The sequence below is a fragment of the Sarcophilus harrisii genome, chromosome 2, assembly GCF_902635505.1.
Source record: "Sarcophilus harrisii chromosome 2, mSarHar1.11, whole genome shotgun sequence".
Classification (NCBI taxonomy): domain Eukaryota; kingdom Metazoa; phylum Chordata; class Mammalia; order Dasyuromorphia; family Dasyuridae; genus Sarcophilus; species Sarcophilus harrisii.
Window position 1 is genome coordinate 316,207,744 of NC_045427.1, and position 14,627 is coordinate 316,222,370.

The 14,627-nt window shown below is 33.6% G+C and overlaps 1 protein-coding gene across 3 annotated transcripts in view; it reads left to right on the plus strand.

Annotated features, from left to right (window-relative positions):
* The window catches only part of DAAM1 (dishevelled associated activator of morphogenesis 1), a 201,860-nt gene that overhangs the window by 170,253 nt on the left and 16,980 nt on the right, over nt 1-14,627 (plus strand). For all 3 annotated transcript variants that reach the window (XM_031952665.1, XM_031952666.1, XM_003759314.4), the window contains 3 exons: nt 4,482-4,588; nt 6,597-6,685; nt 7,764-7,932. In XM_031952665.1, coding sequence (XP_031808525.1) covers nt 4,482-4,588; nt 6,597-6,685; nt 7,764-7,932 — 365 coding nt within the window. The remainder of the gene's footprint in view (nt 1-4,481; nt 4,589-6,596; nt 6,686-7,763; nt 7,933-14,627) is intronic.

Here is a 14,627-nt window from a genome sequence, read left to right on the forward strand (position 1 = left end):
ATTCTTAATTCTTCATTGTGCCATCATAAAATATTTCATAAAAAAACAGCAGGGAATGTTAGAGGCGTAAAGTTGACACACCTTAAGTTAACCTGCTCTTTAAGATGAATGTCACAACTCCTTTGTGGCTTTATTGTCCCAGGATATCACCACTCCCTGCAATTACCTTGGCTAAAATTGCCAGAAACAGAAGCTCTGACAACCATCAGTTATGGAAAATTTAACATGGCTACTAGGTAATAGAAAATAGGCTGTGGAATTAGAAACCTAACCTGTGGTATTCTGAACAAGTCACCTTATCTTTTTGGGTAATTTTCTTACTTGAAAAATGACAGAATAGGAAGGACTAAATCTCAAGTATCTTTTCCAACTTTTAAGGTTCATTTGTTTGAGTCAATTAGCCAAATGGTTAAAAGTAAATGCAGGTTCACTAGGCTTCCTTCTGTATGAATACATTGGAAAAGAACCTAAAATGAACCTAAAATATATTTTTCTACAACACTTTGTTCTAAGTTTCCCTTGCCAAACAAAACATAAAATTGTGTCATGACAGACAGGAATTGATCTTTTCAAATAAAAATAAACAGGTTTAGGACGATACCCTCCTTTTACAGAGGATACTGCATTCCAATTCCTTGATAAAAAGCTACTTGTCCTGGGAAAATGTCTGTTTGAAAAGCTGTTTTCTTCTTAAGACTTTCAGCCTCTATGAATAAGGTAGTCCATTTAAAATTCCACAAGATCCATTTACAGTGAAACTATATCCAGCAAAATTCCTCCTTGAGTGAAAATATTTCAAAACCCTGCCAAAAAAGCAGGAAATGCAAATAGAGTACACATCAAAAAAGACACTTATCAGAATATCGGTATAGTAAAATGTAATCTGCCCAAGTGGCACACTTTATATCTCTTCCTTTGTAATAATTTGTGGTAGAAATTATCTTTCTCTATTTTTGTTTTGTCTTTTCCCTAATTTTTCCATTCTCACTTTATTTTCCTATTTCTGCTTCCATTCTTACTCATCCATCTTATTTTCTTACCTCATGCTTTTCAGATTTTTCTTTTGCCTACCTATGTTAAGCATCTAGTGTCTAACTCATCTGATTCCTTATCACTCTTTATATCTGCCATAAGTCTCATATACCTAATAAATATGACATATACTTAATTCTCTTAGTTCCTGTCATCTACTCATCAGTCTTATTCAAAGTAAGTAATAAGCAGGTAACTTCCTCCATCTTACCTGAAAGTAAAGGAAGCCTTAAATATTGGATCACTTACCCACAATGCTACAATAGTCAACTCTTCCAGGCTCCTTTATGTGCTCTATATTGTAGTCAGACTGGCTTCTTAGTTAATGCCTAAACTTGGCATTTCATTTCCTTCATGGAATATACTCCTTCTCTACTTCTTAAAACTCCTACTATTTTCCATGAGTGTCAGTTTATATAGTATTTTCTAAGGGAAGTATTACCTGATCCTTTTTATATCTTTCCTTTCTCAAATTAATATTTACCTATACATATAAGTTATATTCCTCAGTAGAATATACCAAAGCTCCTTGAGGATAGAATCTGTTTTGAATTCTTTGTATCTTTCCAATCTGGTTATTCATCTATACTCTTGCCTAACTTGTCTACTCGGCTTTATTCCCATTTAAATTTTCTACCACCTGCTTATGTTGTTCCTTCTTACTTTTGCTGCTCAGAGTCCCTTGCTTCTTTCAAGGTTCAGCTACCTCCTTCAAGAAGCCTTTTTGGATTTCCTCTAATTATTTGTGTCTTCCTACTCCATAATCACTGTTTGTTTATTCTGTTTATGTCCTGTATGTGGATATGCAAACATATCCATATATTCATATATATTCATATACACTTGTACAGCCTCATATTTACTTCTGTGTCTGGAAATAGTGGGGAGAGAACCAAATTTTCCCAAATCATGCTTTGATTTAAAGGGCAATGTAGAGTAGAGAATTTGAAATCCAGCTGTGATCATAGTAGCCAACTCTGTTGAATACATGAAATAGTTGAGGATAAGGGAAGAGAACAGGTAATTCTAGTGGAAGGAAAACCCTGTTATCAATGCCCTGTTATCAACTCAAAGGAGCAGGCTAGGAGACAGAGATAGTCAAATACTGCCCTGCAATTAATTAGCTCTGTGACCTTAAGCAAAATGGCCTTGTTGATGCCTCATGTTTAATAAATGAGTTGGGGGAAATGAATTCTAAGGTAACTTTCATTTATAAAATTCTGATGGTAAAGAAATTTGTGGTAGAGAGAGCATGGCAGTCCGTGTGTCTTGGTAAGAAAAGTAGCCATCAGAAGTCGTTTAAAGAAGAAAAGAAAGAAATGAGCATTTCCTAAGCATCTACTATGTGCTGGACATTATATTATATCCTTTTACATATATACTATGTAGTTCTTATAATAATCCTGAGATAGGTACTCTATTATCCCCACTTTATAGTAGAGAAAACTAAGGCAGACACAGGTTAAATGACTTACCTAGAATCACTCAGCTAGTCAATATCTTAAAACTGGATTTGAACTTGTTTTTTCCTGAATCTAGATCTGGCATTAGCTGCCTCACCTAGTTCTAGAAACTCTAGAAAATTCATTTTTAATGTCTCCCAAACTCCTGAACTTACTGAAGTGTTAATTCCTTTGATTCACTAAGTAAACCATTATATTGAATATATAGATTTCAAACCTAAAAAATGCCAAAATGCCCTTTTAGGCCTAAGTTTTGTTTATGAATCCTTTCTTACAATAGACAAGCTTGCCTATAAATTAAGATAAAAATTCATAATTTTTTAAAATTGAATTTTTTATTTTATTGTAAACTTGGTAGCCGTACATTTTAAAATACAAAGAATAGACAAGATGATTTTATATGAAACTTTGAATTTCTTTTATAGTTATCTGTTTTTTAAAGCATGTATTAAATTTAACATATGGTAACAAAATTAAGCAACATATGAAAGCTAGAAAGTTCAAAGGGACTTAAGTGATTTGATGAAGTTTTGAATTTGTTTGGGTTGAATATGAGAAGCTGCTAAATGCTCTTCCAAAAGCATCAGGTATGAAATGTTGGAGAAGAACCAGCAGTTTACTTAACCTTGCATAATAGGACAGGAAAAGGACAGTGAATCTGCTCATGGGACTTGTAATATGAAACCAACAGTACCATTCTGAGATAAAAGTGGCAGCAAAGATCTCAAATTATTCTTCCTTTTAGAGAATCTTAATGTTTTCCTTGCTGGGGAAAGAGAGAACATTGCTATGATGATCACACACTGACTAGTGATATAAGAGCTTCTTCCTGTTGTAGAATCTCATTCTCTCTTCATTACGGCCCTAACTTACCTTTCTAACCTTATTTCATGCAATTCCCTTTCCTCATCCTCTACTTGCTGACCCCAATGCATTTTCATGGTCTTTTCTTAATATTTAGAAAATACTTCATCTGCTTCATTGAAATCTTCAAGGCCTTACTCCATGAAACCTTGACCATCCCTTTCCCCAAACTGAAAATGATCTTTCATCCTCAGATTTTCTTAAGGGGCTTTGTCATTTACCACATCATATAGTCCCCTGTATTATATTTGTTTTATATAGCTCATATCATCTTGATTAGACTATAAGTTTCTTAAAGGATGGGACTATGTTTTTCAGATTTATTTTTACAAAATCCAGCTTAGTATTTTCTTATGTAGTGGGCAATAGGTTTGTAATAATGACAGATTTTCAAAGCAAGACATTATACAAATGTCTAGAGAATCTGTTCTCTTTCCTAATGTTGTCTCTTCTTTTTGTGAATATATAAAGTCATGGATAATTATTTAGAAATTTTTTCCAAAGCAAATGCCCTAGAGATACACCCATTTATATTGAAAATTTCTCAAAAGGTTTATTCAGGGCTACAGCTATGAAAGAGACACATGCCCCACATCTTTTTTTTTTTTTCTTAACATTTGCTGTAGGAGTCAAATAGTTTTAATTGTTATATGGCTCAGAATTGTGTCAGATATAGGAAAATAAGGCTTAGTCTCTGTCCTCTAAAAAAAAAAAAAAGTCCAGTTTTGGGGAAAAAGAGCTTGAATGACTCAATAGATAGAAGAGTGTTAGACTCAGAAAGACCTGAATTCAAATCATGCTTCAATAACTTACTAGCTGTGTGACCTTGGCCAAATCCATATACCTCTCCATCTCAATTTCCTCATCTTTAAAATGAGGATGATAATAATTCCTACCTCATGAAGTCAAATAAGATATGTAAAGTGATTTGCAGATTCTAAAGCACTATATAAAGCACAACATATTATTGTTATAAATAATTAGAGGATAATATGATAAATTTGTTAAATATGGCAAAAAACCATAAGGATATCAGAAATTTAAGTAAGTAAGAGATGGAAAAATCCAGATTGATGGGGGAGAAGAATTTCATAAACATGTTTTTTGATGTATTTCTTTTAGCTTCTGAAATTTGTTCCTGAAAAAAGTGATATTGACCTACTGGAGGAGCACAAGCATGAGTTGGATCGGATGGCAAAAGCTGATAGATTCCTTTTTGAAATGAGCCGGTACGTTGGAGCATACTTACAGTTAGTTCAGTTGTCACTTAATCTCTCTGAGTGTGATGTTGTCACTAAGAATTAATTGCTTTGAGTTCAGGGATATATTTGTGTAGATCATTCTATGAGTTCAAATTAGAGTAAAACTATTTATGTTATAGAACCAGCTTAACTATGTAAGTGGGAAATTTCCATTTGAAATCTTACAGTATTCTAAACTCTTCCTCATTCAGAATTGTTTGGTATTGGATTTATGATTCTTTTTTTAAAAAATTATTGAACTAAATACAAAATAAGAAAAAACAGAATAGAAAAAAGACAGAAAAGGAAAACAAAACAAAATATTGTCATGTGTCCAGCAGAATATCAGGAAGGATACAAAATATATAACAAATTCCCATTTCAAGAAAGCATGTATAAAAATAGAAGACATCATTTTCATGAGTGTCTATCTTTGCTTCTTTGTAGGTTATTCTTTTGTTCTCTGCTGAACACTTTTTATTTTATTCTTTTTTTCCCTTTTCATTCCCCCATCTCTCCCTAGCAGGCTATAGTTAAGCACAGATATATTTATACACACACACACACACACACACACACACGTACATTCACACCCACCCATAGGTACACACATAAACTCGCATAACTATAGACGTCCATAAATAGACCTACATGCATATATTCCCACACATATTCAGACACATATATTTATGCATATACATTTATCTGTATGCAAATATGCATCTAAAATAATAATATGGCTGACATGTAATATAGATTGCCCTCTTGATTGAGGTTTTATGTTCTTAAAATATATTGTTTTGTCTACTATTGATTATTATAAATCTCGAAAGTTTGCCCCAAGTCAGTACTAATTTTCTCCTATGCCATTATTGTTTTCCATTTTTAATACTGTTTCCCTCTCTACCTTTCTCATATATGTGGGGTCACATTAATCAATATTGATGCTCTGGAGGTTTTTTCCCAGACCAAGCAGGAGGTAGGTCACTGGCTTGGGTCCATGTTGTTTACTGTGGCCCATGCATGCTCAAGAGACTGCTCCAATCTGAGAAATAGTTTACATCAAAATAAGTCAGTCCAGAACTACCCAAAGGAACCATGGGTTTCTAAATATTTGGATTAAATTAGAAACAAACTCTTCTCATAAAGGCCTAAGAGTAGAGCTCAATTTGTACTATATATCCTCTTTAGATGTAGACTATTGAGGAGAACGAGGAAAATTTACAATCCTATTTTGCTATAAAGACATATAACAAGGTCAGCCAAATGAATAATTAGAAAAACACATTGGTCAACTACATATTGTGATCTGGAATATTTTGTCCTCCTCCTAGGCCTAATTATATTAGGTTTCACTAATATAAGCCACAAAATTTTTTCCCATTGATAAAATACAAATTGTTATCTGGAGTCACTTTTCAACACATCTCCTAAATGTCCTAAATACATTTTGATTTTTCAGCTAATTGTTTACAGTGGAAGTGAGGAGAGAGAGAAGGCCTTTGTATTTGGAGAGCATGCTGTGGTAATGAGGCTCTAAGAGCAAAGACCCAGGTGTAATGAGGGTATACTGAAGATACTAAACAGTTTTGCCATGAGCTAACTGTGTGTATCATAGTAGATTATATTTACAAGTTATTAAATTTTCCATCTTACTACAAAAATGTATTATTTTTGTTCTCTCTGTGCATAAATGTCCAAGACTTTCTAAGTTCTGTATGTGTGATGGTGACTTTATTTCACAGTGGCTAACAAATATTCATCTGAAGACCTTTGATTGTTTTGAGTCAGAGAGTTTTGCACACCATTTTCCCCAACCCAGGTCAAAGTGTGGAAAACATCTTCTCAAAGCAAACTTGGCAGATTACCTTCTGTTATAGTCTCTGAAAGCCATTGTGAATGTCTGGTAGCAACCCCTCCCTGCGTTCTTTCTTTCCTCATATAGGCATTGATATCAAATAAATAAATGTTAATTAGCTGATGTTTGCTTTTACAGAATAAACCATTATCAGCAAAGGTTACAATCTTTATACTTCAAAAAGAAGTTTGCAGAGCGTGTGGCTGAAGTTAAACCCAAAGTTGAAGGTAAATGAATAGGTCTGACTTAAAGACTAACAATGGTGTTTATCAATTTTCTAGCAATCAGGTATTTCATGTCACTTTTTACAATGAAAGCAATAGAAACCCTGGTGACTCTTTCTGCCATGTATAACTTTGTGTGCAAGGACAGTAGATCCCTTTTATGGTAGTGCTAAGAGACAGAACTAACATTCATCTCGTGGACCAACAGTGTTATATTCTCTTCCTGTGTTTACCATTGTTGAAAACTTGAGAGAAAAAGGATAAGCCCATAATTTACAAAACTATGTAATGAGCTACATCATATCAAACTCCTTTCCTGCTTTTTTTCCGCACTACGGTACTGTTATGTTAGTGATGCTCTTGGGAAAAGAAAATCTTTATATATAATTTTGAAATATCAGAAATATTTATAAAACACCTGCCTATCAAGTAATTATGAAAGGGAAGCCTGAAATTGAGAATCTTCTAGAGAGTCTCAGACCTAACACTCACTAACAACATCATGTGAGACAAACCTGCCAGTTTCATCATTGGGATGGATATAATAGTATCTCATTCAGAAGGATGGGAAAATATTTATTAATAAATTTGAAAATAGAAGATGTCATCTCTGTAAGTGATGTTCTGACATTTATTAATTAGTATTTAGATAAAAGATCAAGATCAAATCTTGTAGCATTTCTAATGTTGACATTAATAACACTGATAGGTGATCTTAGTCATTCCCTTTCTCTCTCTTCACCTTTTGTTTTTGGCTTTTAAATTTCCAAAAATAGTCACTAACTAGCCTGGAGTAGTTTGCCATTTCCTTCTCCAGTTCATTTTACAAAGGAGGAAACAGAAACAAATAAGTTTGTTGCTTGCTCAGGGTCACATAGGTAGTAAAATGTCTGAGGCCAGATTTGAGTTGAGAAAAATGTCTTCCTGATTCCACATCTAGCACTCTATCTATTTCACCAATTAGATACTGTACTAATAGTATAATGTTCCAAATTAAAAAAAAAAAAAAACTTTTGTTGTTGTTCATATGTATGAAGTATAGAAAACACTGAAACTTCATAGTTTGTATTTTGTTTTTAAGCGATTCGAATTGGGTCAGAGGAGGTGCTGAAAAGCACTGCCTTACGGCAATTGTTAGAAGTAGTCCTGGCTTTTGGAAATTACATGAATAAAGGTCAGAGAGGCAACGCATATGGATTCAAGCTCTCCAGCCTCAATAAGATCGCTGATACAAAATCTAGCATCGACAAGTAAGTACTTTTTGATTTGATTTGATTTGAAGTTTTACTTCTTACATTCTCTTTTGTCACTCATGCCCTCCAAGAGTCTGTGTGCTGACATTTTTTCTCTCTTCTACATGGCTCTCCTTCTCTTTGTCCTTTAATCCTAATTGCTACTTACCAAAGCTTACTACTTTCTCTAAATGTAGACCTGAAGACACTTATTCATGTATGGTTTTAATTATCACTTTTATGCAGGTGACTCCCAAATCTCGATCTATAGCCCTCATTCCTCTCATCTTATGTTTGTCCATGTCACTAATCATGTTTCTACATAAACATTTTTAAACTCCAAATGACAGAAACTGAGCTTACCACTTCAATGTGTCTCCTTTACCTCTACTTGCAACAATTCCTAATATCACATATGTTCTTCAAAGGCACTACCATTTTGTCATTCTTTCTAGGACCAAAGTTCTTGACTTTTTCATTTACTTTATCTCTCCCTCACTTTTTACACCCTATTTACCATCAAGTTAATCATATTGCTTCTTCAGCCTCTCAAGCTTACACCCTGTTTGTAGTTACCACATTGATACAAGTTCTCTTGACATTAGGTATGGATTATTGCAATAGAATCCTTGCATTCTGGTTCTTAGTTCTCCTGTCTTCCTTGGATTATTGAATAAATATTGGATATTCTCTTCTTGGATTACTATTTTCATCATTTTACTTTCATACTCTTAAGGATCTGTAGGCACTCTCTTTGTCTAAAATCTCCAAACTAAATTCTACCTGATATTTCAGGCCCAACACCAAATCATGCACCCTTCTCCTGTCTCAACCACATATTGACCATTACTTTAAAAATCTGTTTGCTTACCGACTTCCTTCACTACCACAGACACAGAACTTGTCTATTCCTCTCTGAGTTTTCCCCAATCTGGAATACCATTCATTATGCCTTCTCAGGTTTCAAATCTTGGCTCAAAAACTCAGGAAAGTTTCTTTTTCTCTTGACCATCCTCTTGGCATCCTTTCAACCCTTATGAACAATGCCACACTATATTAATTAAATTCATTATTGTGTAGAAGTTGCCTTTTTTCCCCCCTTTTAATGTGCATGTTATAATTTCACCTTCATTTGTTAGCTGCTTTAGGATTGGGACCATGTCTTCAGTTTTGTTATCTTTCTCTGCCACAATTCATATTCAAATGGTATTGAGCATCCATTTGAAAATCTGTAAATTTTGGTTTAGAAGTATTGCCTGAGTGCACAAACTTCAATGAAGCACATTCATTTATCTTTCCCCTTTGTGAAGTTAGTAACAAACTATTCTCGTCAGACTATTTGGCAATCTCGTTTATATTAATTAACAAGTCTCTCTGTGGTGTAATAGATGTGAGTAACGATAATAGAGCTTGGATATTTGATTAGTCTTTTAACACATGTTTGATGGAATCCTGTTGCTTACATCTATTCATAAAAAGGCAGCCACTGATTATTCTTCATTGGAAGCCAAATATATGTTGTTATGAGACAGACATTCTTTAAAAATAAAGTTGACCATTTTCTCCTGTCACATGAAGTCCCTAATATTTCCCATTTGGAGTTGAAAGTCTAATATAATTATTGTTTAATTCTTGTATCATCTGATGGGGGAAGTTTGTTTTTAGTGTCTTGAGAAGTTTATTCTAGTATTGAATGTAAAACTGGGATACTGCTAAACTGTGATATTTAGAGTATTCTTCATGATAGAGATTGAAGGACAAGTGATCTGTTTTGTAATGATTGATAGTGGAAAAGTTATTTAAATGAGCTCTCCTCTCACTGGAAGACAACATAATTTCATATAGGAAGAAGGCTTTGGTTAGTCCCTGATATACTTGTGATGCCTGAGAAAGCTGAGAGACTTTTCTTTTTAAAATTTTCTCTGGGTAATTTTTGTCCTCTATTATCTATTTCATTCACTGAAAATAGAGGTTCTATTCTCAGGGCAGGTTTTGGAGAGTCCAAAACAGAGTTCTTCATTATTTTGGGGATGTAAACTTTTCTGAGCAAGGGACAAATGACAAACCCATGTGCCAACATAATATGAAAAAATCTGGAGGAAGGTATCTAGGACATAGGGTGGATTGCATTCTTCCCTCCACCTCACCCCCAACCCTGCCCTGGAGGATTTACCAGAGAAAATTTGAACAAAAATCAAATGAGATGAGATGGCATGGGTAGTTTGTGATTTATCCTGTTAGAGGGTGTATTTATATAACAAGATTATAGATTCTTGAAACATGGCTGTTAAAGCTACAAAAATTCACATGTAGACTTACTTGGTTCTTTACAATGTGTAACATATAAGTTACTTATCTTACTGGTGGTTATAAACTTAATAAATACTTATTGCTAGATGGTGCAGTAGATAAAATAGTGGATTTGGAGTCAGAGAAAGATTTGAGTTCAAATGTGGCCTCAGACATTTAATAACTGTGACTTTGAGCAAATCGTTTAACCATATTTGCTTCAGTTTATTCATCTGTAAAATGAGCTGGAGAAAAAAGTGGCAAACCACACCAAAATCTTTGCCAAGGAAACTCCAAATGTGGTCATGAAGAGTTGGATCCGACTAAATGAAAACAACAAAAAAGTCCCTTCCTATTAGTAATGCACTTGGTAAATAGTTATTGCTAGGATATCTATACTCTATATACTATATTTCTAGTGTAGTGTTATAGGACACTTCATTTTTTATTTGGTACCATGGAAGGAGATCTGGGTTTGGAATCTGAAGAACTCGGTTCTAATCTCCTCTGCTATTTAACCCTCTATATTCTTAGACAAGCTATTCACATTTCTAGACTTCAGTTTCTTTATCTGAACAATGAAGGAGTTGAAATAGATGGCCTCTAGCTCTGTGGTCCTGCAATTTCCTACCTCCCAACCTTTGAACAAGGTAATGCTTGAAATGTGCTACCTCATCACCTTCACTTCTTATTATAAACCTTAATTTCCTTCAGCTCACCTTGATCAGAAGGATTTTCCCAATGTCCCTAGTTGTTAGTGTTTTTCTTTCTCTTCAAATTATTGTGTTTATATATAAGTTCATATATTATATTTCCTCTGCTACCTCAATAGAATTTTGTAGCTGAAAGTAAGAACAGGGATTGGACTTTGTTTTATCTTTGTATCCCTAGATCCTACTGCAGTGCCTTGAACACAGTAAACAAATTCTTAGTGGAATTTTGTTGCTCTTGTTGTTCAGTTATTTTTCAGTTGTGTCTGACTCTTTTTGACCCCATGTAGGAGTTTTCTTGACAAAAAACTGGAGTGGTTTGCCATTTCCTTTTCCAGCTCATTTTACAGATGGGGAAACTGAGGCAAATATGGTTCAGTGATTTTTCCAGGGTTACAGAGTTATTAAATGTCTGAGGTCAGATTTGAATTCAGGAAGATAATTCTTCCTGATTCCAGGCCCAGCACTCTAGACACTGTTCCACCTATATAATTTAATTGCTACCCAAGTGCTTATTAAATTAAACAGTTTTGAAAAACATAGTCCCTCCTTCAAATTATTTTTGTATAGAGTTTCAAACAATTATTCTCCATATATTGTAATCATATGAAGCAACTCTAGCTGCTGTTATTGTTGTGTATCCTTAAAAGAGCACTTATGACATCCTGATATTGTAGTCAAGGTACAATGTGTTCAGCTGTGACTGATTAGGCTAATAAGAATTTGGAAGTCTCTCACTGGTTAGTAACAAGTAGTCCTTTAAAATGTTTGGTTTGCAGAAGACTGGATTTATATCCAGCCTAATTTGTAAAATTATTCCAGAAAAGGTGATTGCTATAATATCTTTGTATCTGTCTCAAATTATGGTGGTATCCCTACTGTTCATATTTGGAAGGTGTGGTTTATTGAAGGATAAACAATTTAGCAACATTTCCTTCATTTGGAATTTTTTTTGCTCTATTATGTAATAATAGTATTTAATATTTCCAGGGTCTTTAGTGAATTGCTTTGCACCTGTTACTTTTGTTACTATTGAACCTCACAGTAATCCTGAAAAGTAAGGAGGACAAGAAGTGTTACATTTCTTTTACAGATGAAACTAAAACATATTCAGTCATATCACTAGCATGTAGAATTTAATCTAGAATCCAAGGTAGGGTCCTAATAAATCACTCATACAACAGCTTTCATTACAAGCTGCTTTTTCTTAGGCTAATTCATTCATCCTATAAATATGTAGTAAGTACTTTCTACTTATAAGGCAGGAAACCAGGATGTAAGGAGTAGAAATGGAAATTGAGGAAGGAGGGAAGGTACAGTGCAAAGGAAAATTAGGTCCTCTCCTTAACGAGTCAGCAGTCTGATAGGAAAAATTAATACATATGCACTAGTGATTATAATTTAAAGTACAATGTGCACATAAAAGAGATGAATGTGGTAGTGTGAGATGTCAGAGTGAGATTATGGCAGTATTGAAGTAGTATGTGCCTAAAATATTACATATTTTAAAATATTTTACTGTTTTGCTCTTTTTGAGGCCTCCTGATGTTTGAATTATAAGATTCTTTATAAATGGTAGGTAAGTTAGTAACTTGGTATAGTCACCTAAATGAAATTTTGAAAAGAATGGAGTTACTAGCAACTTAACTAAAGTATAGCCTTATTTGTTTTTGTTTTTTTTATATTTGTGGCTGTTCAATATTCACTTTTCTTCTGTCCAGTCTTCAAGAATCTGTGTTTAGATGGATGAGCTTATATTTGGACAGAAATTGAATATGAATAAGTAGGCCACAGTTTATATAATCAAGATTTATTAGACATATATCCTTGCCACCATTAAAAATTCTGATTAAAATATTTAATGACTTGCTCCATTCCTCATGATAACAAATGTGTTTGGGCTTTGAAATAAGAATATTCAAATTAAATCCAAAGTGTTTTGCTAGGTGCCAATTGCTTCATACATAATTATATGCTGATTGGTTTTGCTCTCTGGTTATTGGATACCTTCCCTTCCCCCCCCCAAAAAAAAAAATGAAAAGGAGAAAGAACAATCAGAATTATATAATCAGGCAATGAGCAGACAGTCAGACTCTGGCTCCTAGCAAAAAGAAGAATACTATTTTTTCCCTCAATAAAATTTTATCTTTCCAAATACATGTAAAGATAGTTTTCAACATTTATTTTTTGTAAAACTTTTTGTATTCCAAATTTTTCTTCCTCCTTGACTTACTTCCTCTCCTCTCCAAGGCAGTAAGCAGTCTGATATAAGTTAGATATGTGCTATTCTTTTAAATATATTTCTATATTTGTCATGTTGTGCAAGAAAAATCAGACGAAAAGGGGAAAAAACATAGGAAAGGAAAAAAAAAATATGAAAATACTATGCTTCCATTCACATTCAGGACCAAAGTTTACTCTCTAGATGTGATTGGTATTTTCCATCTCAAAGAGCCAAGACCATCACAATTGATCCACCACATAATCTTATTGTTACTGTGTACGATGTTTTCCTGATTCTGCTCACAGTTCATGTAAGTCTTCCTAAGAAAATTTCTTTTCTGAAATCAGTCTACTCATCATTTCTTATGGGACAATAATATCCCATTACCTTCATACACTATAACTTATGCAGCCATTTCCCAACTAATGGACATTTACTCGATTTCCAGTTCCTTGCCATTACAAACATTTTTGCACATGTAGGTTCTTTTTTGTTGTTGTTGTTTTTTTAATCATCTCTTTGTAGTAAGTAGTATGGAGTTAGCAGTGAGGCTGTTGAATTAAAGGGTATGCATAGTTTTATAGCCCTGTGAGCATAGTTCCAAATTGTTTTTCATAATGGTTGGATCATTTCACAACTTCACCAGTTTTCCCACATCCCCTTCAACATTTATCAATACCTCTTCCTCTCACCTTAGCCAATTTGAGAGGTGTGAAGTGGTTCATGAGAGTTGTCTTAATTTGCATTTCTCTAATAAATAGTGAAGTAAAGCATTTTTTTCACATGACTAGAAATGGCTTTAATTTCTTCATCTGAAAATTATTATGTGTTCATATCCTTTGACCATTTATCAATTGCAGAATGACTTGTATTCTTATAAATTTGAGTCATTTCTCTATATATCTTAGAAATGAGGACTGTATTTAGAAACACTGGCTGTAAAAAAGCAGAATACTTTCCATCTGAACTAATTCTAATTGGAGAAAGAGGCAATCAAAGATATAATAATAATAATAATAGGCACTTTAAAAACATTTCTGTACTCAAAAATTGATAAAGCATTTTATATCTCAATTGGACTTCAAAACACTGTGAGATAGGTATTTTGTGAATAAAAAGGAAACCAAGACTTAAAGATATTTAGATTTTCTTACGATCATCTAGCTAATAAATGTCAGAGACAGAATTTTAAAGCCAGATCTTCTAGACTTCAAGTCCAACACTCTATTTACTCATATAAATGTTGTACTAAACAAAAATTACTTGACAACTATAGTGAAACCTTAATGCTTCAGATATATCTTAGTCAAACAGAATCATTATTGTTTAAAAGAAATATCCTTTTAAAAATATTATTTTGGGGGCTGCTAGATGATGCAGTAGATAGAGCACCAGCTATGAAGTCAGAAGAACCTGAGTTCTCAGACACTTAACACTTTCTAGTTGTGTGACTCTGGCAAGTCACTTAACCCCAATTGCCTCAAAAAAAA